Raw genomic sequence first — 24,499 nt, forward strand, 5'->3', positions numbered from 1 at the left:
ATACCATGAAAGAATCTATACTAAAATCAAATGAAACACTAATCCTTAACTTTTCGAGGAATTCTTCATCAGTGGTTGTGAATGACTAACTTTTTCAACCTTTTCGGCCTTGATTCCGTAGGACCAAGTCAGAAAGATTGAGAAATAGAACCATCTGATTTGATTCGTTCTCAATAGCCATGAGATGATCATCTTGGAGTGATCCTTTTGTCGACGGATGCCCCTATTACACTTGTAGTCTCTGAAGGATGAGAACAACCATGTAACATCTACATCGATAATTCAAGTATTATATATGTCATTAGTCCGATCCTTTGTAGGAACTACCCTTTGTAGGAACTACCCATAATAAAAATAAAAAGTATAAAGAAATTTAAGTGGTTCAGCCCTGAGAGCCTAACTATAGACAAAAAGAGAGATTGAGAGATTTTATTGTATCATGATGATGCCTTACATCAATTACATGCCTATTTTAAGAATATAAAAATTCAAATTCTTACCAATGATTCAATTTTTTATTTATTTATGCAATCAATTACTTGATTTGTATAATCAAAGTAATCAAGAGATTTTCTCTTGGTTTTAGCAATAAAGACATGATTGAATTTTCTAATTTATTATATAAATTGACACAAATATAAAAAACTATTTCTCTCTTCACAAGAATTTTATATGAGAAAATATATAATATCATTTATAGGGATTGTTTTCTTTTCATGTATCAATGTTAAGAGTTAATTGAAGGAGTACTTTAACCCTATAAGTAAATATTTTTCTGATATTAAGACTTAAATCTAAAAGCCACTGGAGTATAAGTAATTAACAATAATTTACTAAAAGATACAAAAATATGAAATTTTATTTAAAAAAAAAAAAAAAAACCTTGGCGAGTTTACATCTTATTGTCAAGAACATCATACCAGAGAGGAGAAGGGCCTACCCTCAATTGCCACCACCATAAGATTTTTTTCTGGATCAGCGCTTATCTTTATCACTTGTAATCAGGTTTACTCCCATTATGCCCTGTGGAAACGGAACCAGTTTGCTAAGACTTCAGATGCTTTATCGTGAAGCATTGGAAACCCTTATCCAAGGGAGAAGAATCAAGAATGAAAGAAAGTATGTTTAATATATTACCCACTTCCCAAAATGGAATGTATCCTACTTTCTTTTTCTGTGAAAAGAAAAGCTTGTTTCCATGGAAGGATAACGCTTTTACAAAAGATAGAAACACTTTTAAACAGATACAGTTGGGTGTATAAGTAAGCTCAGAGCTTTCCAATTTGGCCCAATCCTGCAAATTCATTTGGGTTTTGCCTAGTTTAACAAGTTATGAAGTGGTTACGATGGGATAATTAATCTTCCAAAGCAAAAACTTTTGAGGTTTAATCTCTGGTACTTGATGGGAACTATCTATACTGGCTATGCAGCATCATGTGAAGCTTAGAGGCTTCAAAAATGGAGAAACAGGTATAAATTTTGACACAGTGTGAGCATTGCGCTGATAGGTTGATCATCTTGAAGCATTCTTTGAAGAAAAAACTGAAGTTCGTGTGAATGAAATAGAGTGACAAAGTCAAGCTCTTCGGTATTGGGCAAGCACACCTGATCACTGATCAAATTCCACTACTAAATTTCAGAAGCCTTTGAGGTTCCAAAAGGACCCAGTGAACGCCCTCTAGGCCAGACTAAATAAATTTATACAATGTAATTGTAATGCAAAAGCAATGCATGATTTTAATACCTCAGGTTTTTTAATTAAGTTTTCAGAGTTTCTGCTTGAGGTGACATGAATCAAATCAAAAGATTCTGGATTTCAGCTCTATATACAACATTCTTTACTGTTAAATATTGAAAAAAAATATCACATGCTCTCTCTCTGATGATAAGCCTTCTAATGGTGGGTACCTCTATGGTAGATTGGATATGGAGGAACCTGTGTGTATCAGAGAAAGGGAGAGGAGAGAGAGAGAGAGCGAGCGAGCGAGAGAGAGAGAGAGCATGTGATAACATTGAATGAGGTTTGTTGGATAGAAATGTAAGAGATGCTGTGATTGGATTAAGAGGTGATAAGCCTGAGGTGGGAGTTGTGGCAAGAAAGTTTAGAACTACAAGAAGCATTGGTAAGAGAAATGGGTGAGGTAAGAATAAATGAAACTGATTCCTATCAATGGAGCACCTGTCCTCTTTTCTTATAAAAATGTAATAACTGAATGGAATCCTTCAACCCCATTTATTCCAGTCAGAGCAAAATGCAACCCTCCCATTCCCAACTCCCTATATATACCTCTCCACTCCCATTCCTCTCCCACCCGCAATCACTCCTCCTCCTCCTTCTTCCTCGGTCTCTCCCAGTTGTTTGAGGGGTGGGTGTTATCTTTTGATTTATTCTGCTAATGTATGTAAGTGTACTTGCTTGGCTACACTCCGCTTGGTGACAGAAGAGAGTGAGCACACAGTGTTCTTTCTCGCATGAAGCTCATGCTTGAAGCTCTGCGTGCTCACTCTCTATCTGTCACCCACAGGCGCTCGGTGACAGAAGAGAGCGAGCACACAAGGTCTTTTCATGCATGGAGTTCATGCTGGAAGCTCTGCGTGCTCACTCTCTATCTGTCACCCGCCGGTGCTCGGTGACAGAAGAGAGCGAGCACACAAGGTTTTTTCATCCATGGAGTTCATGCTTGAATCTTTGCGTGCTCGCTCTCTCTCTGTCACCCACCTGCTTCGAGCAGGTACTTAAGACTGCAGTACTGTTGCTTTTCATTTAGTTGTTTTTCATTGGAAGTTCATCCATGAGGGTCCTGATCTCTGAGCTTCAACCACTGGGTACGTAAAGAACTCTTCACACACATCAACTAACTCTCTCTCCACCGTGAAAGGGATGTCAAACGCTCTTTTTCATCCATTTTCAGCATTCAAAACATTCATCACAGACAATGACTCAATGTTTTGCAGCTGCAGAAACTCGGAAGGACAGAGCCGTGTTCAAAGGAGTTGCGTATAAACCATCCTCCGCACGGCAAAAGGAAAGATTACTTCTGGGTCCTGATTGGTGAAAATCCAATTCTTCAGGCAGCAAAAGCTTCATCGTGGTGATACCAATACTGGGTTCTTGATGATCAAACCTTTTTTTCTACCAGACTAGCTACATATGGAGACCTGGGTTTAATTCCCAGTAAGAAGGATGCTTTCGTCCCACATTTAAGCCAGGCATTCGTTTTGATGGCCACTCTTGATATCCTTTTCTGGGTATTAATTGAAGCGAGAGTGATAATTGGTTTCTACAATATCCTTTATATATGGTGCTGGACGTAAATCTTGCAAATAATTTTTTTTGTTTAGTGTTCATATTACAGTTTCTTGTGATTGAACAAATGGACTTGAGCAGAATGAAGTAATTTTCTTTACTTTTTTTGGTTTTGAATTTCCAAGAATTGGTTTTTCTAAGTTTATGTGTCACTCTGCATTATTTCTTTTGTATGTACATTTTAATTTGTTTTTAAAAAATTTCCTGTTTACAACGGCAAGAGCCTCACATTATGCAAAAAAAAAGCCAAGTTCAAGCCTCACATTATGTAAAAAAAGCCAAGTTCAGCTGAGGCCCCGTTAGTGCCCTTAGTTGGAAATTTATATCCCAGGAAAAACTAAAAAGACTTAGGATACTCATTTCCAAGAAATCTTCAAATAAAATTCTATTAGAGAAATTACATGGAAATTTTTAAAAATTTCCAAGGAAAATTAAATGGACCCATTAGTGTTTTTTCTAGGGAAATAAATAAAAATTAATAATCAATCTCATATATTACCATACTTATTTGATAAATTTTCAGTAAAATAAAATATCAATTAAAAATTGTTACAAAAAATTGTCTTGTACTGAAAGTATTACAACATCAATTGTCAAATACTTATTCAAAAAAACTTTATATGATTTTTTGGCCCGTCTTGGCAGAAAAATCTTACCTGAAAAAATTATATGATTTAAATAATAGTAATTTCACTATTTCCAAATGGTTAATGTGATTAATACTCTAGTACAAATATGGTTGTGAATATGAGCGTGGCTGATTATATTTGCTATGTCACAGGTAAAAAATCTTACCTATTAACGAAAAAAATATGGGAGAACTTATTTCATTGTCGTATCACATACACAGAGTACTTTCCATGGCTCATGGCCTCTTTGTTAGAAAGATTAGACCAGGAAAAAGTGAAAATTAATATTGTTAAATGTGGTGTCTATCCTAGAGCACTTTAGGGTTAAACATGTACATATTTGATTTAGAACTTGATATTACAAAGAACTAATTAGTTATTAGACATTAATTATGATTATGAATATTTAATAAAATTAGATATTAATTAAGTAATATATACTAATTTTTAAAATTTACATGATTAAAAAAATAGTAATAATAAAAATCCACATTGTAATTTAAAACCAAATAATAAATATTAACTATGATTATAATTATGAGATTTCTTTAAAAATAAAAAACTATTAATACAATAAAAATCATGTTTAATGGTATTTCATTGAAATTAATACTACATATAATATTTAATTCAATAGTACAATATTATATCATGTTTATATTTAATTTATTAATATATATTATTACTACTGCTTCTACTTATTTCATATTACTTATTGATGTATTATAATATGATTAACTCTTAATATGCTAAAAAATGATTGATTAGTTACAACTTTTAAGAGATGATATGTCGAAAGTTGTACTTCTTACTCTTGCAATTATCTTCTCAAAACAACAAGAGTTATGAAGGAAAGGGATACAATCCCTCCCTTGGTTTTTGGAGAGGAGAGGGTGGACAACTTGTCTTTGTAACCTTATATTCATGATAACTAAATTTTGTGTTCAATTCTTCATTTTTAATGAAAAATTATTATCATATTAAATTAATATAATGTCTTATATTATAATAGATTATGCTACTAGGTTAATAGTATATTTAGATTAGATCTTATTATTAGATAAATAGTATGGTAAATAGTGCATATTTTATTTTTAAAAAAATTAATTTATTATAAAAAAAATCAATTTTTTGTAATTTCCTTTTGCTTATCTAGTTTTTTTCTATTTTAAACAACAATGATTTTACAAAAATAGGTGTATTTCCAATATTTTCTTATTCTTATGTATTTTATAAATATATATATATATATATATATCTAAAATAAATAAATAAAACTAAAATTTAATATTTTTAAAAAATTATATCTAAACTAAATAAAGGGAATTAAAAATAAATCTATTTTAGATTTTGTTTATAAGTTTTGTATCATCCGTACTGGGCGACACGGAAACTCTGGTCTTCCTCTACCGCTTCAATTCAATCATCAGCTTCTCTGCTTCGCTCAGCTATCTGCTCACCATTTTATCTGACTCGTCTAAAGTCCGAGCAAAGCTTCTCCCCTTCTCTCTTCTATTACCAAGAAATACAGTGACCGAGCGGCGGTCTTCGGTTTCATCCTCTGAGACCCCTGAAACGCGGTGCCGAAGTCTCCATGCCGAAGGGACTATCAAAACCAATCTCAAGCTTGCTCTACCTTCCTCTGACGGGCACTCAGTCGCCAAATTCGTGTCTTTAATTTGTCCTCGTTAGATTTTTTTTGTGTTTTTAATGTGGATTGTAAAGGACGTGTTATTTTTGTTTTTACATTTTCATGTATTTCTGGTCTGGGGTCGAATGTTATGGTCCGGACGGAGAGCGGGACGTTTAAGGTGGGGGATCTTTCGGTCAACAAGGATGGTTTTCGAATTGTTTCTGAGGACGGGGAAGAGAAGGTAAAGTAAATCCTTCTGGTTGTGATTTTTTCCAGTGATTGTTTGGGTTGGTTGTAGTTGACTCAACTTTTGAGTGTTGCAAAACTGTTAAGTGATTGGATCCTCTTGGTCTGGAAACAACTTTTTTCTCACGCGTACAAATGTATAATTCTTCGGTTTACTGAAGGTGTTGGTTTTAGTAGCATTAGAGAATAGTGATTAGCTTGTTACTGAGGGTAATGTAAGTTGCAAAGCTGTGTGGCTTGAAATTTTATCCTGAGCGTGAAATCTTTTCAAAATTTTTGTCACTGTTTTACGCAGAAGGTAGCGATGTTATATGTGCTTTAGCTACTGGGAGTGCCTAAGAAATCTTGAGTTCAGCTGTAAAATTTTAAGAGTTGAATTGAACTGCACTAAACTAATACTCTACTGAAACCTCTGTACATGTTGGTTGGCAGCCTCAAAATGATAGTCTATTTTTGTTCTTTTTGAAGAACAACAAAAGAAATTATTTTCTGGCTTGTGTATCTTAGGGGTTGTGGAGAGATTCCCGTTGTCAAAACCCTAAAATTATTTCTATGTCTCTTTATTCTCTAACATATTAAATGCAGGCTCCTTGATTCATCAACATCAGGCTCTTTAACTGTGTGTTTATTTCGAGGTGCAAATGTTCCTTTGTTACCTTTAACTGTCGTTGTAGAGTTCTTTATGTTCCTTTGTTACCTTTAACTGTCGTTGTAGAGTTCTTTATGTTCCTTTGTTACCTTTAACTGTCGTTGTAGAGTTCTTTGTTATATCACGCTACTTCCTTTCATGCTATTTTTTTGTACATTTTTTTCCTTTTCCTGCCCCTTGCATCTTCTTCTTAAATCTTAACCTTACATCTTTAAGGTCATCAGACAACTAGCTCACTTTAGCTGATATGGACACAATCAGAGTGGCCGGAAAGGGTAGTGGTGGAATTGTGCAACTGGTGCACCACAAGTTCACTGGGCAATTTTTTGCAATGGAGGTCTTATAAGGGTCACTCCCTAATCTTGCTTCAAGATCCCAATTAGTTTAATCTCGCGCTCTTTCTCTCTCTCTCTCTGCGCTCTGCACTGCTCTTCGTTTTTTCTTGCCATACTTACTAACACTTCTTTTTTCTGCATCAGCTGCCTGTCAGTGAACCTTACCTCTTTGTGTTAAGTGACTTCTCTCAATAAATATTAGTAACCTTCACTCTGCCAGTGGAATAGGCTGTGTTATGATGCATTTCATGTGTTTTTATTAGTTTTTTTTTTTTTTTTTGTGTGTGTGTTTGATATCTAACAAAGATGGACCTGTGACATATGTTAGAGTCATTTATAGTAAGCTACTCTTGTAATTATACTAGCGATGCTGAGTAATAAAATGGAAATAGTTTCTATGTTTAGACAATGACCTATAATCTGAGTTAGGCCCTTGATTTGTTTCCATTATCTTATTTTTTATTTGATTAACTGTTTGATTTGAAATGATTTTTCTCTGTTTTAAGAGGTCAATTGATCATTTTTTTCTGTTTTAAGAGGTCGATTGAAATGATAACAAATAGAGCATACTAACAAGTTGCATTCCGCCTACTCTTTTTTCCCTGTTTTTCCTTCTCTGAACGTGCCTTTTCTACCTTATCAAACATCTCCTAAAGTCAATGACAACCCTGCATAGAAGGGATGAGGTTATGATGCTGATGATGATGAGAGAACTAAGTGATATGATTGTTGAAGAAATGAGCTGTCTCTATGAATGCAACTCCTTTGGACCAAAAAGCTGTAGTAACTCATCATAGAATGTTAGCAGATCATGTAATGCTTGCCTTCTTTGTCAAATTATACTATCACATTATAACAAATGTAACTTTTGGAAGAAGAGAAGGATTTTGATGTAGTCTCCTTGGAATCTGCTGGTTATCCAGATGAATGTTCTTGAAAGTGTTCACAAACAGATTGCACAGGAACTCAAGATTAGCCAATCCTCACAGTCTCCATATATTGTGGTGTGGCACCAATCTTTCTATGATAATGGTGTCTTCTCTATAATCAAGGAGTACATGGATGGTGGGTCTCTTTTAGATTTTTTGAGGCATGTCAAAACAATTCCTGAGCCATATCTTGCTGTGATTGTAAGCAGGTCAGTTCTTCATGCACAAAGAAATATCATGTTTCATACTTGACTCTTTATGTGTGTCCAGCATTCAGTAGAATATGTAACATAAACCTTTGTATTTAAAGTGTCTGACTTGGTTAGTTTGTCAACAGGCAGTCAGAGCATATTTTTCTAATAGTATCAAAAGAAAGAAAACGTAGTATCTTATACGAGCCTTACAAGTGAAAGTTTGAGAGGTTCAGATCTTGGAACTTCCGAGACTATGGCCCATGATTTTGGGATCTTTGAGATCCTTATCACATGCACTACATTCATTCAGTTGTATGATCTCATTTTTTTGTATATATCGTGTTTACGGTAGGTTATTCACGTGCGTTGGTTAGGCCTCCCTAGAGCATTAATAGCATTTTTTTATTAAATTCAGGTTTTGCAGTTATTATTTCAATTGGATCTGGGATTCTCTCTTTGAAAGAGCTATTTTCTTCCTAAATGCAGGTTCTTAAGGGTTTGATATACCTCCATCATGAGAAACACATAATCCACAGTGACTTAAAACCGTCAAACCTCTTAATCAACCATACAGCAGAAGTTAACTGATTTTGGTGTGAGTGCCATATTTTCTAGTACCTCTGGCCAGCGTGATATCTTTGTTGGTACTTGCAGTTACATGTCTGTGAGTATTTCCATTTGTCATTCTAGTAAATGATTTTCTTGACAATTGTGACGAGGTTCTGTGAAGCCCCATAACAAGATGACTTGTATTGCCTTATGTTCTGTAGCTCTTTAGTGAGATTCTTGGCTGATCTACTGTCTAAACCTCTAGTAGCAACATATGCATTGTTCTATTGGAATAGGGTTCATGACCCCATTTATTATAAATTTTTTATTTGTAAAGCATCACTTCTATGGCATTGATTGCTGATGATCCCATTTTATTTTAATCAACTTTAATGTATAACCTAGTTCTTTATGTAGAAGTTTTTGTTTTGACAGCCAGAGCACATCAGTGGAGGCACATATGGGTTCCAGAGTGATTTTTGGAGCTTGGGCATAGTTTTGAATTGGAGTGTGCAAGTGGCTGCTTTTCACATATGCCACCACATGAACAGGGTCAATGGGTCTACTTTTATGAGCTTTTAGAAGCAATTGTTGATCAACCACCACCTTGCTATCCTTTAATCAATTTTCTCCAGAGTTCTGCTCTTTCATTTCAGCTTGGCGAGGAACAAAGCTAAGGTCTTTCAGCCGTTATATTTTAATTGTTCACAGACATGGTCTACCAAAAGCAAATTATGCAAGCAGAGAGGATCAAACATAGACAGAGAATCTACAAAGTTATATGAAATATGTATACAAAGTTGAGTTCTGGTTACTTAAAAAAAAAGTTAGGATCTAGGTTCACCCTTAAATGAGTAGCTCAAGTTAGGAAGGCCGTTTTTCGACGAATAACCATTGGACATTTTCAAACATTAACCTATGTGGGATTATTCCCTCCGATAGTCCCCCTCACATCTAGACCTATACAAATAGATGATGGGACTGAGACATGAACAACATAAATGCGTCATAAACTAGACCCACTAAAAAGACACCCTGCTATAATACCTTGTCAAAGTTGGGTATATGTCTATCTCCAAATGATATCCTGAAGTTAAGAAGTCTTTTTTTACTAATAACCACGGAATTTTTTGAAACTTATGTGAGATTATTTCCCACTAATGGTGTGTATGAACTTCTTGTTGTTGGATTTGTTGGCAAATATCGTTTGTTTTTTATAATTTTCTTTTAATTTTTCTTGTCCAATCAAATATTTATTTTTTGTCACTAACATGTAATCCTTATTTATGTCAGTGTGCAGAAGGACCCAGAAAAGAGAAAGTCAGCGCCAGGACTTCTGGTTTACCATCTTTCTCTGTCTGCTATTTCACTTATGTTTTTTTATCATACCCTAATCCTGTCCATTATATGTTTGTCCATATAAAAAAATATCCCTTTGTGAACATGTATGTGGACTTAGATATAAATCTCACAAGTTATTTCACCACCGCCGGGTCACCCTTGGCCACATTCTGAATACGTTCTTAGAAGTGGAGACATACTTTTCTCTGATGTTAGGTAAGTAGAGGATGGTGTTTCTGAACCAAGAACTTATAGCATGAACACACTCAACAATTCATCTACTTTTCCTTTATAATACTCAATACTTGAGCATCTTATGAGCTTCTTCAGAAGTGCAATTCTCTTGTATCTGGATGCTCAAATGTTTATTATGTTGTGTTATTGTCATACGCCTAAAATTGTGGTCAACAATGATTCCACCCTACAGAGAAGAGTTAAAAAGTTAGCTGGAGTCCCCTTGCACCATATTTTGTATGTTTAATACTTTCTTGCAGTACTAATTGGAGTTAGAGCAGAAATTTCTTTGCTTAGATCTTCACCCTAGCATCAAGAAGTTGATGACCTCTGAGGACTCTCTGAATATTCTGGGCTTCTTTTTTCTTATTGTTATAAAAGAAATAAAAGGAAAAGTGTGCTGTTGACTTTTTTTATGAGATGATAGAAAGAAGTTCCTGTCAAATCTTAGTTGGGGAAAGTCAAGGAGAACTTCAGGAAAGTTCTAAGCATGGGCCTCACGATTCTAAGGGCACGAGAAAATTCGCACTTAAGCTCAAGGATCTATGTGTCAACTTGGTCTTGAGGAAACTAGACTAGGGTGGTTAGTTGAACTATATGTGTAGTATGTGCTTGTCTTAAAAGGGAACTAGACCTTGCAGAACGCAGTAGTGTGGATTCAATTCCTTCTGCAGTCAAATCGATCAAAACCATCAATTACATATTTTTATGGAACTGCTTTTGTGTAACCCATTGGTTTATTTAATTGGTTCTTTTCATTAGCTTTAAAAGTACTGGATCGGGATCATCCTGGTGAAAGTTTGGTGTTGAATGCCGGTAGTTGTATTCTCAACAAATTTATGTTCTGGCTGTGAACTTGGGAAGTGTCCATTACTTTCATTTATCACAAAAGTTCCATCCTTCAGATGCATATTGGTGGAAACATAACAAGTTCAGATACACCATGACCACAGAAGATAAAATGATGTATTTGAAGCCTGTTTTGCACTTACAAATTAAGAAGAAAACATTTGGTTAATCGAGCAGTCCAATCTGCTGAGAATTTTGATGCCAGTACTTGTTCTTTAAGAGTAGAGGGGATTGCTTCTCCAAGTTATATGTGATGTCTGTCTATTTTTAATGTATTACTTCTTGTTAAAGCAGATAACTTTAATGAGAGATGGGTTCTTTTCCTCCAAAGTTTTGTTATTTCCAAATCCAGATGAATGTATTAGTTTTTTGCTTAGACTCTTTCCATTTTGATTGCATCAAATTTTTTTAGTAAGTTCAATAACTGATAATATTTATTTTGTTGGTTCTTTTGATATCAGTCATCAGCTTATTTTACCTTTTCTTGGAAAAGTTATGATCAAGATTCTTTTGTAAGTGCAGAAAATTTCCTGTCATAAGAATAACATCTTTATTCACTGGAAACTTTTTGCTTCACTTGAACTTCAGTGATAGTGAGATGATAGTGAGATGAACAATGCTGATACATGGATGCCTAACTAAAATATAATTCAGTACAAAAAGGTCAATTTGGCAATCCCACCTATAGACTTTTAAGATAGTGTGACTTTCTTAAGAAAAGAAGAAAAAGATACTATAAGGAGAGGTAGAAAAGGAAAAAAGAAAAGAATGGTTATGATAGGAGGCTGTGAAGTATGTATGCAGTCAAGCAGAGGAATCCAAATGCTTACCTCCATGAATTTGCCAGGTGAAAATCACAGGACAGATGGTTAGAAGTGTCAAAACAGAACTTAAGATTTATTTCTGAAAATCTGAGAAATAAATGTTACTGAGCAGATCCTCTGAGAGAAAAAAATGAATTAAAAAGGGAAGGATCCATCACTGCCAGCTTGGGGAGGGTACATCAAGTACTTAAGGTACATTGTTCACCATACCTGGTGTCTTTTGATTGATACCAACGATATTGGCAGGACAAATTTGCTGGGTCCAGTTGTTGGCAAGTTAATAGCTTAATTGAATCAGGAAGCTTCTAGTATGGAGATATTCTCAACCATTACTTGTTCATCACCTTTCTCAGAGTATTCCAAAACTGTTTCTTACACTGTCATGGCATTCTTAAGTTCCCTAAAGATGGTGATTCCATGAACATATTATCTTGCTTGAAAGTGGTTTACATGCAGGATTGCATCTCCAGTTCCGTAAAAACATTACTGGTTCAAAACTCACTTTACAGTGTTCATTTTAGAACAACTTTGATGGGTTGTTTTGGGTAGCCACGGGGATCAGATTCATGGGTGGGTCTCAAAATCTAGTTTCCTACATGGAAGAAGAAGATCCGAGGTCCGTAACACCAACATCATTTTCTCTGTAAAAGGCCATATTCATGTGGACGGATTGTGGTGAGATAAGTATCGCCACATTTGCCCACCTACTCTCAGTGGTTATCCTTGTTACAGCCATCAGGTGGTCCTCTCTTGGTGCCCATTTGTGTCCGGGTTCAAATCGGGAAAGATGCACAGTTCGGAGTCACAAAGAGGGAAGAGGACGGAAAGGTGTCGATCCTCTTATCGGGGGATTGACGCCACTGTCGGTTTGGCGGGGCACGTGTCGAAGCGGCGATGGTCTGGTACACGTCAATGTTCGCGCGATGGGGACACGTCCAGACACATCGATCCTGCTGTCTCTTTACCCCACCGCCTTTTCCCCATTCTCTCCCCTAGCTTTCTTCTTAATCTCCCAATCCCCCAACAGATCTCCACCCTCGATCACGCAGATCCCAAATCAACGGGGTGACACAAACACAATGGGCCCCACCATCATCTTATTAATATAAATCATAATTAATTATTTAAGGTACAAAAAGGGCAAGAATTATTAGACTCCAGGGGCATGGAAGTCAATTCACGACTTCGTCATAGACGGGTCCACTTTCGTAGTTCAGGCAGATGACCAAATCGGGCATCTGTGGGGCCCGGAGAGTCAAGATGCGCCACGTGTGCGGGTCGGATTCCTGGGAAAGAGGGGGAGAAGCTTCGTTGATCTGGATTTGGACTTGTTGTGGAAAAATAATTGAATAGGAAAACCAGAAAATGGTGCTTTTATTGATTCCCGCTGCCGGGCCCACATAAAAACCCTTATCATATCTTACAAAGCACGGAAAATGGGGAAATCTGGGGAGATATTTTTTCTCTCCGCCGGATGGAGGCCAGCGTCCCTCTCGGTCTTTTGATTTGGTGGGCCCGTGGAAGGATCGATGACGTAGAGGACATTTCAGATCTGGTATGGGCCCAGGGGACCAGAAACCATTCGAGCATCGCGCGACAGGTGGTATTTATTACGGCGGGACCACGGCGCCGTTAGCCTGGCGTGACGTGAAAAAAGGGCAGTGGGAGGGTGATTGAGTAATTTTACACGGGAATTAGAGATAATTGGGGAATTTGGAAAAAGGAGAGAAAAATGGTCTGAAAGGCACACGGGAATCGATAGGTGGAAATGCCTTTATCAGTGTCTTTGCTTCGAACACTTGTCGCCTGCTTTCTCTCTCTACCCATTTCTGCCTGCTTTCAACTCCCCTCACCAGTCTTCCCAACAAAAATCAACCCGAAGTAGAGATTACTCCTGGAGAGAGAGAGAGAGAGAGAGAGAGAGCGAGAGGGAGGGAGAGAGTGAGGGAGGAATAACTGAGGAGAGAGAGAAGAAGAAGCAGCTGGCTCAACCTCACTCCTCTCCCACTGGTAAGACTTCTTAATACCCCCATGTTTGTGGAGAGAGAGTGTTGGTCTGCTCAGATTTCTAGAAGTGGGGATGCTTTCCCTCAGATCCGGGGAACTCAGATGGAAAAAGCACTCCATCTTTTGCATTTTTCCTGTGATGAAACGACTTTCCTAGGTCCTTCTATCGTCTTTCTTTTCCGCTTCTGCTCTTCTCTTTCTTGTGCTTACAGATAAGCTCCTTGATTTTGATTTGCAGTCTCTCTGGATTCATTCACAAAAAGGTGCTCGAGTCGATCCTTATCTGCCGGAAACGCAGCTGAATTTTTTTATTTTTTTTTGATAAATTAAAGCAACCCTTGTGTTGTGTTGTAGAGATAAGCAGGCTCTGGGGCCTATTGGGAGAACATTTGGGTTCTCATGGAACTAGTGAGGGCAGTGCTAGAGATATGATTCAAGGATATGTGAATTCAGGAGAGTACAGTCACGGGCCAGGAGAAGATTTTGATGGAGGAGATGGCTCCAGCTGTTGCGATTCCGTTTAGTATAGGCAGCTCCAACGCTCCAATTGCACCTGGCATGGAAATCACCCGGCTTAAGCTCATTACGGACACTGCCGCCTCCCTCTTGGCGGAACCCGCCCCGGAGGGTTGCTCTCCTGGCGATCCACCCGAGGTTGAGGTTGTTGTACCGGAAGACGACCAAGGGTTGTTTCGTAGTTGGGTTGGCGGTAGCGAGGAGGTGGTGATTCAGGAAATCGAGGAAGATGATACCTTGTCTGTGGGGACTGAGCAAGTTCTTGATAGCTCCTGTTCGTTATCAGTGGTTAGTGATACTAGTAGCTTATGTGGGGAAGAAATCTTCGGTTTGGAAGGTGGCTTCGAAATAAGCACTCCCACCTCCATAGATATCGACAAGAGCATCGAAAATGTTCAGCTGATTTCGCGCGTTGATACGCCCTTGGACCCCATGATCGATCTCCTTGATGGGCCTGCACTACTGAATGGCTTAGAGCCGAAACCGTTGCCTTTCGCTGTTGAGCTGCCAAGGGAACATAGGATTGCAGCTGGCCCCAAAGTCTTTGAGTTTGATTGCTTACCACTTTGGGGTAGCATTTCGATCTGTGGGCGTAGACCTGAGATGGAAGACGCCATGGCGGCCATACCTCGATTCTCCAAAATACCTGTTGGGATGCTCACGGGCGATAGTGTGGTGGATAAAATGAACCAGAGTTTGAGTCACTTGAATGCCCATTTTTTCGGGGTATATGATGGCCATGGTGGAGCACAGGTATACCAACTGTGCCAGATTCTCTATTTTCTCTCATGATTTGATTTTGGATGTTGATCTTCATTAAATTCTTACACAGAGAACTATAAAACTAATTTAGCACTTTCCAAATTTAGTTTCTTCCTGCACTTGAACGGATTCTAATCCTACATGTTGTATTCAAGATAATTTTGACGTAGTCTGATGACTATGGATATATTATAGAGCTGATGCAAGTACGTTAAGAGGATATGTTCAGAGATACCAATTGCAACTCATATCAATGTCAAATAAATATGTAGGATGCCAATTGGAATTGGCAAGGTCAAAATTTTAAACCATCTGATAATAGATCATAATCTCCCATTTAGTAAATCTCATTTTAACTCTCATACATTTCAGCCCAATGGATGGGGCATTTTAACTAAGGCCCTGAAGTGGTGAACCCTGCAGTTATGGGCCTCAGGATCTTATTCCTTGAAGGGCTATATGTCAGACAACATTGATCCTTCAAATGAAGCTTGTAAGAGGAATACAAGGGTCATCCACGTGACAGCAAATGAATTTTGTTGATGTCTTTGCATTGTAAGCTTATTGAATCTCATCTTGTCGATAACTTCTGATTTTACTAATTGATCTCTTTCTATATGGGGTTACATGTCACTTATAGGTTGCGAACTACTGTAGAGAACGTGTACATTCTGCATTGATTAAGGAGATAGCAACTGCCAAAGAAGGTTGTTCAGAGGAAGTCAATTATGGAGATACCTGGCAGGCAAAGTGGGAAAGAGCTTTCATGAACTGTTTTCTCAAAGTTGATGCCGAGGTCGGAGGAAAGATTAGTCGAGGAAATGGTGTTGTCCCTGAGGGGGAGTTAGAACCTATTGCCCCAGAAACTGTTGGATCAACTGCTGTAGTTGGTATTGTTTGTTCATCCCACGTCATCGTTGCAAATTGTGGAGATTCAAGAGCTGTATTATGTCGTGGAAAAGAACCAGTACCATTATCCGTGGATCATAAAGTAAGCATGCATTCATGATTGTGTTTTTGTGTAAATTTAATTTTTAATTTTGGTCGTTAACATAGCTTAAAACCAATAATTTCGTGCACCTCAGCCAAATAGAGAAGATGAATATACACGGATTGAAGCTGCTGGAGGGAAGGTTATTCAGTGGAATGGATACCGAGTGTTTGGAGTGCTTGCTATGTCAAGGTCAATCGGTATGTTTCATTAGCTTTCTCTGATCAGGAATATATTGCAAAAATACCCTAATGCTAGTCAAAATTTCTTTTTGATTTCTCCCATTTTATCCCTTTACAATGATACCAATGTTGTATTAATAGTGATGAAATGAGATATCGTCACTCCTCGTTGCTGTCTCTACCTTTATCTTGGTAGCTTCTTTGTGAAAGTTGTCTTTTCATCTTCTTTCTTTCCTATTTACTGTTACGACCATGCAGATATCATCCAAAAAGAAAGAATAAGAACATTGCCATATGCATTTCAAACAAAAAATAAATAAATAATAAAGTTTTAATGTGGTGTGCTATGTAAGAATTGTGGAGGGAGGCCCCACCTTCTAGGTTATATTTTCTCTCTCATTTTCTTTAATAAATTCACTCATTCTATAAAAAAAAAAAAAAGAATAATTATTGAATCTTGACTTATTTATCTAGTTACGAGTTATTGTGAATGCTCTCCCTGGGAAATTTTGACTTCTCTGTCTAGTTTCTTGTTTTCCCTAGAGGCTCTCTAGTCTTGTTAGCTACTGTTGGTACTCTTGAAGCATAATAGGTGGATGATGATTTGGTAATCCATGAGACTGTCACTCACCATCTTGTTCAGGATGCCACTGAAAGAGAAGGGGAAAATTTTCTCTGTTTGACTTAGAATGCATCAGTATGAATAGCCTAAAGACATGGATGCTGTATTGTGTTTTCCACATTGGAAAAGCAGGAACAGTCTAACGACCTTTATTTACCCAGCAAGTGCAGTGCAGCCTTTTTGAGCAATTTTTGGATAATGTGATCATGCTGGACTTCCATTTGTTGTGCTGTGCTTCTGAGCTGGATCCACTACTATGGATCCAAATCCTGACCGCTCCTTAAAGGAGCAGTATGATAAGATGACATTGCCTTATTTGCAAGAAATTATAATTTGCAAATCACCATCTAAGATATAGCTATAGCTTGTGTTTCCAATAAAAAACTGGAGACCGCATGTGCTAGCAATCCAGTAATTCCCGTTGCAACTTGTGTCAGTCACTTCTCTTGCACTAACTTTGGCTTAAAACTGGATGGTTGTTGACAATTAAAGTAAGAAAAAGACCTAGTTATTGAACTCCTGGGAACTGTAAATAATATTTAATGCAATTTTTCTGTGGGTACAGGTGACAGGTATTTGAAACCATGGATCATTCCAGAACCAGAAATCATGTTTATCCCTCGAAAGAAAGAAGATGAATGCTTAATTCTAGCCAGCGATGGGCTATGGGATGTTATGACCAACGAAGAGGTCTGTGATGTGGCACGCAGGAGAATATTGTTATGGCACAAAAAGAATGGAACGAATATGACATCTTCCACTGAAAGAGGTGAAGGAATGGATCCTGCAGCCCAAGCGGCGGCCGAATGTCTCTCCAAACTTGCCTTACAGAAAGGAAGCAAAGACAACATCACAGTGATAGTGGTGGATTTGAAAGCACATAGGAGGTTCAAGAGCAAAAGCTGAGGGGTAAGACTGTCTTTCCAGATGGTTTTACTTAACAAAAATTGCATTTAATCCATATATGCTACCTTACCTTACCTAATTAATATGTCGCCTGGCCCATCTGTTTTTGTCATTTGGGTCCACTTAATAGTTGCTGAACGTGAAATGTTATTCTCAGTGTACTATAGTGTCTGCACCTTACTCAGCCTGCGTTGTTTAGTACTTGCAAAATACACATATTGTAAATTTTTAGGTGTCATAGAGATAAAAAGGTCAGTGAGGATTGAATCCTTCCTCTCAAGACTGAACACCCTCTTATTGTAATTTCTTTCCCCCCTCCCAAGTTAAAGGCTCTGTGAGGTGATTCCCCTTCTTTCTGTCTTTTACTTTGTATCTCTCTCATGCAATGCCTGATAGTAAAAATCATTAGAGGGATTATGAAAATGGGTTGCTGATCTCAAATTGCATAAGCTCTGCAACTTTTCCCTTGAGATAGGGCTAATCTCTGCATTCCAATAGAAATGCACTGCGCCATGCTCATAGTATCAGCGTTCTGTTAAGTCTGTACAAATAACCTAGGACCACTTCTGGATGCAGTTGTGCTCCTCTCTTGTATATGAAGGGTTCTTTGATTAATGGACCATTTTGGGCAATCTCATTTACCAGGCATTTATTATCCTTTGCTTCTGATATTGGATTAGCAGTTCTCGTACTGAATTTGAAACAAGTAAATGGACATTTGTTTTTTTCTTTTTCACTTGCATGTTTTTGGGCGATGGTAAGTGAAATGGACATTTTTCTTTTTGCTTTTTCGCTTTTGCGGGCATTACGGAACTGTGAAAACATGCCCAGGCCTGAATCTGGGTGTTTCTGTAGAAGGGTATCAACTTACAAGGGAACTGGAAAGAAAAAACCTTTTGACTGGTCCGAATCTGATCCCTTTCGTCAGTGTTGGGAATCGGCTTTTGGCTGCAGTCTGTCACAGCTTCTATAAGAAACAACCCAAGAAGCGAGGATGTTGTGGCTTTCTGAACAAAGAATTGAATTCTCTGACCAAGTCATGAAAGTAACGTTTGAAAAAAATGCCCGAACCAGAACTGATCAAGCCACCATTCTAATGGCCGTCTGGACTTCATGGATATTCATAAACTTTGAGAAAGCTCAAAGAATCATAGAATTTAAATTTTTTATTCAACCCACGTCAATCGTGTACAGGTCTCTGGTTCCTTGTGTCCTCCACAAATTTCACTAGGATTGCCAAACTGTTTTGGAAGAGAAGTGAAGCGGAAGGCTTAATCTTTTCATGGAAGTTAAACTAGAAGAAGCCATGAGGGCCAGCCATCGACCTGAACGCTAGAAATATCAGTATTTCCGGTCACTCAATATGATTAACCTTAATATATCTCAGATGAATTTCACAATTTGAATTACGCAAGTCGATAATGAAAGAGAATATTTCAGACTACAAAATACAAGATGTTTAATGCGGAATTCAATTCTAAATAACTCTTTCCATCATACCACTCAGTGCTAGAAAACCAAGAGCTGATAATCCCGTTGCCTGCTTCCCCTTCTAGGTTTCCATCTAATTGGTCATTGTTAGAAGCTCCCGAGGACCATCGATCAACCAGCTTAAATCCAAACTGCAATGCAGCTGAAAGTATAGATACTTCATCAACCCTCCGAACTACATGGCATAAGATCAGAGCCGGCTGTGATTCTCCATTTGCTCCATCAGATATTAATGCCCTTGCGGTTTGGAACAGAGGAGAGATTGCTTCAGCTACGTATGTAACATCTGTACCTATGATTACTTCAAAACCATTGGGATGCAATTCCTTGATGGCGTCTATCTGCTCTCTATTGCCCCATTCTAACCTCTTGGTTACCAGTCTTTCCATAAGCATTGGTTCAAGATTCAGGGATACATTCTGGTTTAGCAGTTCAATCGCTTTCAGATCCCCATCAGTCGCAACCACGAGATCAGCGGATTGTACAGCCAGCATGGAACAGACACCTGCAGAACCGCAGCCTAACTCAAGTACACTCTTTTTGGAAACGATTTTTGAAGGGTTTTCTGCCAACAATATGGACATCAAACGAGCTGATTCCCACAGCATTAGGCCTGTCGATCTGCAGGTGTGCTGGAATTCCTTGGGAAGAGCTTTTATTGTGAAACAAATGTTCTTCAAGTTGATGTCCATTAGCTGCTGAAGAGGATGTGTGAAAATAATTAAGTGACAACTGAAAGGTAAATTCATTAGAAAAAAAAAAAAAAAAAAACCAAGTTGGTAGGGTATAATGAAAGAATAATGACAGGATATAACAAGACAGTATTAGTAAGTTTCTTGAGATTCAGTTTATTGCTATGGAAGATTCATGATATTCAGCTTATCATAGGGTGAGAAAAACAACCTCATCGGTGGATTGCGAAAGGCCAAACATATCAAAGACGATGCTTTCTGATATGTCTATTTCAACACCATTTGAAGTTTCCTTGGCATCTGCATTTCTCATCAGAGATCGACTACTTTCTGGAGTTTGGGTTTCCATGACTTTTTTAGCATTTGGACTAGCAGAAGATTTCAGGCCATCAAGAGAAAACACAGCTTGTATCCACCTCCTTAAAATGAATGGAACAATTATATTAGGCAAATATATAATTTGGTCCACATTCCTAGATGAAAACAAGTCATGGCAATACACAAGCAACATAAAGGTTTAAACAGGTTCCCAAGCCAATGTACCGTTGATAACCAACTGAATATTTTTCACTTTACAGAAGGTGAAAAAGAGAAATGAATTTGCTACTCTTCCTTGTGCATAATTAGATAAGTTTGTACATGGTATATCCCGAAATAAAAGGGGATGTTATGTGTAGCTCAAAACTAAAAAGACTGTAATTAGACTCTTCAATCTAGTCTGAGGTGACCGAAAAGGAGCAGAAGATTGAGAGAAGTTCAAAGATGCACCCTAGTCATCTAAGAAGGTGAAACAATGTAAAGTTAATTGTAGACAATAGCTTTCTCTTTTTTTTCTTTTTATCAAGAATATGAAATAAAAGTACTAACTGTGCTAAAAAGAATGACTCACAGTAGTGTCTAACAAATCAACTAGAAATAAGGTTCAATAACAGAAACACTTGAAAGATGATCACACCTGTTCATCACAATCTCACGGGCCCTGTTCTCTACTTGTTTGCAGCAAAGGCCCATTTCATCCACAATGAATCCACTTGCTTGGAACAACTTTGTCATGAAGTCTTCAGAAAAGTAATATGCTCGCTGGAAGCATCATTTGGGAAAAAAGAGTAGGAAAACTGAGCAAACTTTATTACAGAAAAGAAAGCTTACCATCAGCACCAAAAACTTACAGTACCATCTCCTCTGACATAGAAATTCTCACTTATTTCTTGATCCTTGCAAGTGAGCCTCTCCTGGAAGATGGTAAAATTGCAGAAAAAGTTAGTAAAATAATCACAGGTCCCCAGGCAAAGAAGAAATTATTATGCTCACAAATGATGATGTTGTTGATACAAGACTTCATATAAACAAAAAACAGACAGAATCACCTTCAAGTCTTTATCAATCTAACAAAAAACTGACAAAAATAAAAATGCCTATCAATAAATGGCTTTAACAACTGACCCTTTTTTTTTTCTTCACACATTCATTGTACTAAAAAAAAAAAGGAAAGTCATATGGTGTCATGAAACATTATCAGTCTGAACAGAAAACTGAACAGGAAAATCATGAAGTGGTGGCATTCAGGGGAAAGTAGTGGCACTGACCAACCTGAGCAAGATCACCAGTAGCATAATCTCGAACCATCAAGTGGCCATTTGGCTGGAAAAGGAGGACTTGCATCAAACCCAGTATAGCATAAATTAATAAATAATACTATATGAGAAACTCTCCCAATATAAATAAATTTTTAGGTGACATTCTTGTTTGGGTCAATTTTTTTATTCCCATAAAATTTTGCTAATAACTACTTTAAACAGTGATATTCACAAAACTTCAATTGAATCAGTAGATATTCCAATTTACATACATTTATGCAATAAATTATAGCATCAGATTTCACATACAAATTTCATTCTGTATCATGATTAAACCATGCTATATTTTGAAACTCTTAAAAAGCAATAAGGAGGATGCCAGCAGTGCTATGGCCCATCTCCAGAGAAATTTTTATATAGGGCCCTGCAATATTTGGTGTCCATTGCACACCAGGTCAAAAACCTTGTAGTTCCACCTATGGCTACAATGATCCGATGAGAAAATCTTAATGGACCCCATTTTTGTCGTGCCTTGTCATGCCTTGTCATGGCTCCATGTGAGGCTCATAAAGTGAGTTTGTTGACATTTTACACTTTCAAATGCTTAACATCAAAAGCTTTAGAAGAGTATCTTACCTTCAGCACCTTTCTGATATTCTGCAGTACTAAAGGCATCTTTTCTGGAGATATTGCAGACAAAACGAATACCTGCTTAACATATCATATATGACAGTGAGCATAGTGACAACAAACACAAGATATTTGACTTGAAGTAGATCAGGAGGGAAAAAAAATATCATACTCCTCTGCCAACAAACTGAGACTTGCATCTGAGAACAAAATTTTCAAATTTAAAGAAAGGAAAGTCTGCTCACATACCAAGGTCACAATGTCCACAGAAGATGGTGAAATCTTTTCAAGGAGGTCATCAACTGTGAGATCGCAAATAAAAGCATTAACTTTGTCCTCCCTAAACTCTTTGTGTGACTACAACATCCAAAAACCCAATTTGTTGAGCTACATCAATCATCTAAACATATTAAACACTAATAACAGCATAAACATCTTCATTAAGAAGCCTACCTTAACCAAGGCAATAGCACGTGGAGAGAAATCACAAGCATGAACAAAAATATCTGGATAAGTGGCAATCAGAGGAAAGATAGTATTACCTGCTCCACATCCAACCTGTTTGATAAACACAGCTTTAGGAAAATAATATGAAACTTTTCATTGGTAAAAACTAAAAATCAAAGAGAGATTCAGCCAAAAGTTACAAAATCAATCGCATGAAGTCTATAGATAATACTAAACTTGATATCCATGATTTTTCAGAAGTACAATAAAACCTCAGTGAATTGAAAGGAACGAAACTGTTAAGAATAGTCCACAAGATCTACAATTAGAAAAAATCATTGGCTTAATAATAAGAAACAGAGTATAGCGGGTCTGCACTAATTTGAAAATCTTCACAGAGAATATTGATCAAAAGATACTAGACTCCAGTGACGTGCTACCCAACAAGCTTACGGTGATCTAGTGTATCTCATCCAAAAGCTGTCACTGGATGGAAGCCTCCCTGATAGACCAAAATTGAATAAAATGTTGACAGATTTGTTAGGGAACTTCCACCAATCTTTAGTGAATTTTGTGCCTCTTTTGAATATTGTGTGACTTTTATCAATCACATTTCAAAAAGTAAGACATTTTCAGCAGAGATGTGTACATTGCTCCATTGGTATTAACACATATGGTTATCACTTACCTCTCAAGGTAAAAGAGAAACACTCATACATTTTTAATGTCAGATCCACACGAAGACAACTAGATGAGTGAACAGAAATATTCCAGGCAACCAGGAAAAATAAAGATGAATAAATTTAAATTCAAATGCTGACCCCGGATGTACAGTATAACAGGCACATTCTATCAGTTTCCTTTTAAAATATCCAACAAACAAAACTTAAAGCAAGAACCTCATAAAGTATATTAAGATTTTGCCATATCACAGATAATACATATAAAAAGTAGAGAAATTACGAAGAAAATAATTGGACTGATAGGGGTTGAAGCAATCAAACATTACCTCCAAGACGACCTTTACACTCTTGGCCTAAAAAAAAAACATAAAAAGGTTATTAGCAAAAACGAAACAATTGATCACAAGACCAGAAACTGTACCTAATTTCACATGGCTTACATCGAAATAATGACCCCACTCTTTGTCCAAGTAGTGCCTGTCCTTAAAAAACTGTCAAACAAAAAAAATAAATAGCATCAATGACAGCAACAGGTTGCAATTTCATGATGACCGCAGTACCAAAAACCCGAATGCACGCGTTCTAATTGCTAAGTTCCAACCTTGTCCTGATGTCGCTTGTAAAAGATATCCCAGTACTTCTTAGCATCCCTTTCATATTTGTCTGTCTCAAAAGGAACCTCAATCATCATCCAAATAATCTAAACGCATCATAACATTTACTATAGTTGCAGAGCGGAAAAATATTACCTTTCCAGAAAGCGCTCACTCTAGAGCTAGAAGGAGCATATATTTGCAGCCGTTGCCCGTCAGCCATTAAATTTAATTACCCTAGTCCTCTCACTTCTTTTTCCAATTCTGTAACTTCAGCTGTAAGATTCAACACTTCTGCGATCTTTTCCGCCCGAATTTGAAGCAGCCAAGCGGATTCGCTGTAATTGCAACTATAAAAACCGTCCGAACTAGTTCAAGACGGAATCCGAACTCACCCAGAGACAGGGAAAGGTAAAAATGAGAGATTGGCTTCCGGGTCGAAACAACAGCGGCGAAGACAAAAGAAGCAGATCAGCAGAAAACTCGAACAGGGTTACTTTCCGCGAAGAGGAACCGGCGAACTGAACTGCTAGGAGCAGAAGATCCGATCTCCGAACAGGATCCGCTTCCACCTATTGAGTTCCGTTTCTTTGCTTATGACAACATGCATGCAAGCAAATAGATCAAAATTTGAAAATTTCTTCACTAAAACATAATTTATATATATATTTTTTATTTTCT

The 24,499-nt window shown here is 37.4% G+C and overlaps 2 protein-coding genes and 1 long non-coding RNA gene across 6 annotated transcripts; 2 read left to right on the forward strand and 1 right to left on the reverse strand.

Moving 5' to 3' along the window:
• Positions 1–5,396: 5,396 nt before the first annotated feature.
• Positions 5,397–10,121, forward strand: LOC137934570 (uncharacterized). Of its 2 annotated transcripts, none has more exons than XR_011109185.1 (4): positions 5,397–5,810; positions 8,409–8,586; positions 8,907–9,149; positions 9,765–10,121. It is a non-coding gene; the product is annotated as an uncharacterized lncRNA (long non-coding RNA). The 2 variants fall into 2 exon arrangements; XR_011109184.1 differs by having other exon boundaries at positions 8,409–8,517.
• A 3,429-nt stretch (positions 10,122–13,550) lies between these two features.
• On the forward strand, positions 13,551–18,065 carry LOC137934024 (probable protein phosphatase 2C 6). The gene is made up of 6 exons (XM_068778207.1): positions 13,551–13,729; positions 13,965–13,989; positions 14,081–14,995; positions 15,645–15,995; positions 16,090–16,195; positions 17,365–18,065. The coding sequence occupies exons 3-6, from the start codon at positions 14,213–14,215 to the stop codon at positions 17,703–17,705; spliced, it is 1,581 nt and encodes a 526-aa protein (XP_068634308.1). The 5' UTR covers positions 13,551–13,729; positions 13,965–13,989; positions 14,081–14,212; the 3' UTR covers positions 17,706–18,065.
• Positions 18,066–19,080: 1,015 nt separating this feature from the next.
• LOC137934693 (uncharacterized) lies at positions 19,081–24,235 on the reverse strand. 3 transcript variants are annotated; one of them, XM_068779177.1, is made up of 12 exons: positions 23,975–24,235; positions 23,827–23,888; positions 23,666–23,716; positions 23,552–23,578; positions 22,638–22,653; positions 22,345–22,397; positions 22,102–22,173; positions 21,479–21,529; positions 21,058–21,120; positions 20,844–20,968; positions 20,100–20,307; positions 19,081–19,894 (listed from the first exon to the last, which is right to left on the reverse strand). In XM_068779177.1, exons 1-12 carry the CDS (start codon positions 24,039–24,041, stop codon positions 19,142–19,144), a joined length of 1,548 nt encoding a protein of 515 aa, XP_068635278.1. In that variant the 5' UTR covers positions 24,042–24,235; the 3' UTR covers positions 19,081–19,141. The 3 variants fall into 3 exon arrangements, with proteins under 3 accessions (XP_068635278.1, XP_068635277.1, XP_068635276.1); XM_068779176.1 differs by having other exon boundaries at positions 19,081–19,891; positions 22,345–22,452; positions 22,549–22,653; XM_068779175.1 differs by having other exon boundaries at positions 22,345–22,452; positions 22,549–22,653.
• Between the last annotated feature and the right edge of the window lie 264 nt (positions 24,236–24,499).

This window comes from Aristolochia californica, unplaced genomic scaffold (genome assembly GCF_029961685.1).
Source record: "Aristolochia californica isolate CCGP_79_NKW_82.1479 unplaced genomic scaffold, dmAriCali1.0.hap1 SCAF_6, whole genome shotgun sequence".
Taxonomy (NCBI): domain Eukaryota; kingdom Viridiplantae; phylum Streptophyta; class Magnoliopsida; order Piperales; family Aristolochiaceae; genus Aristolochia; species Aristolochia californica.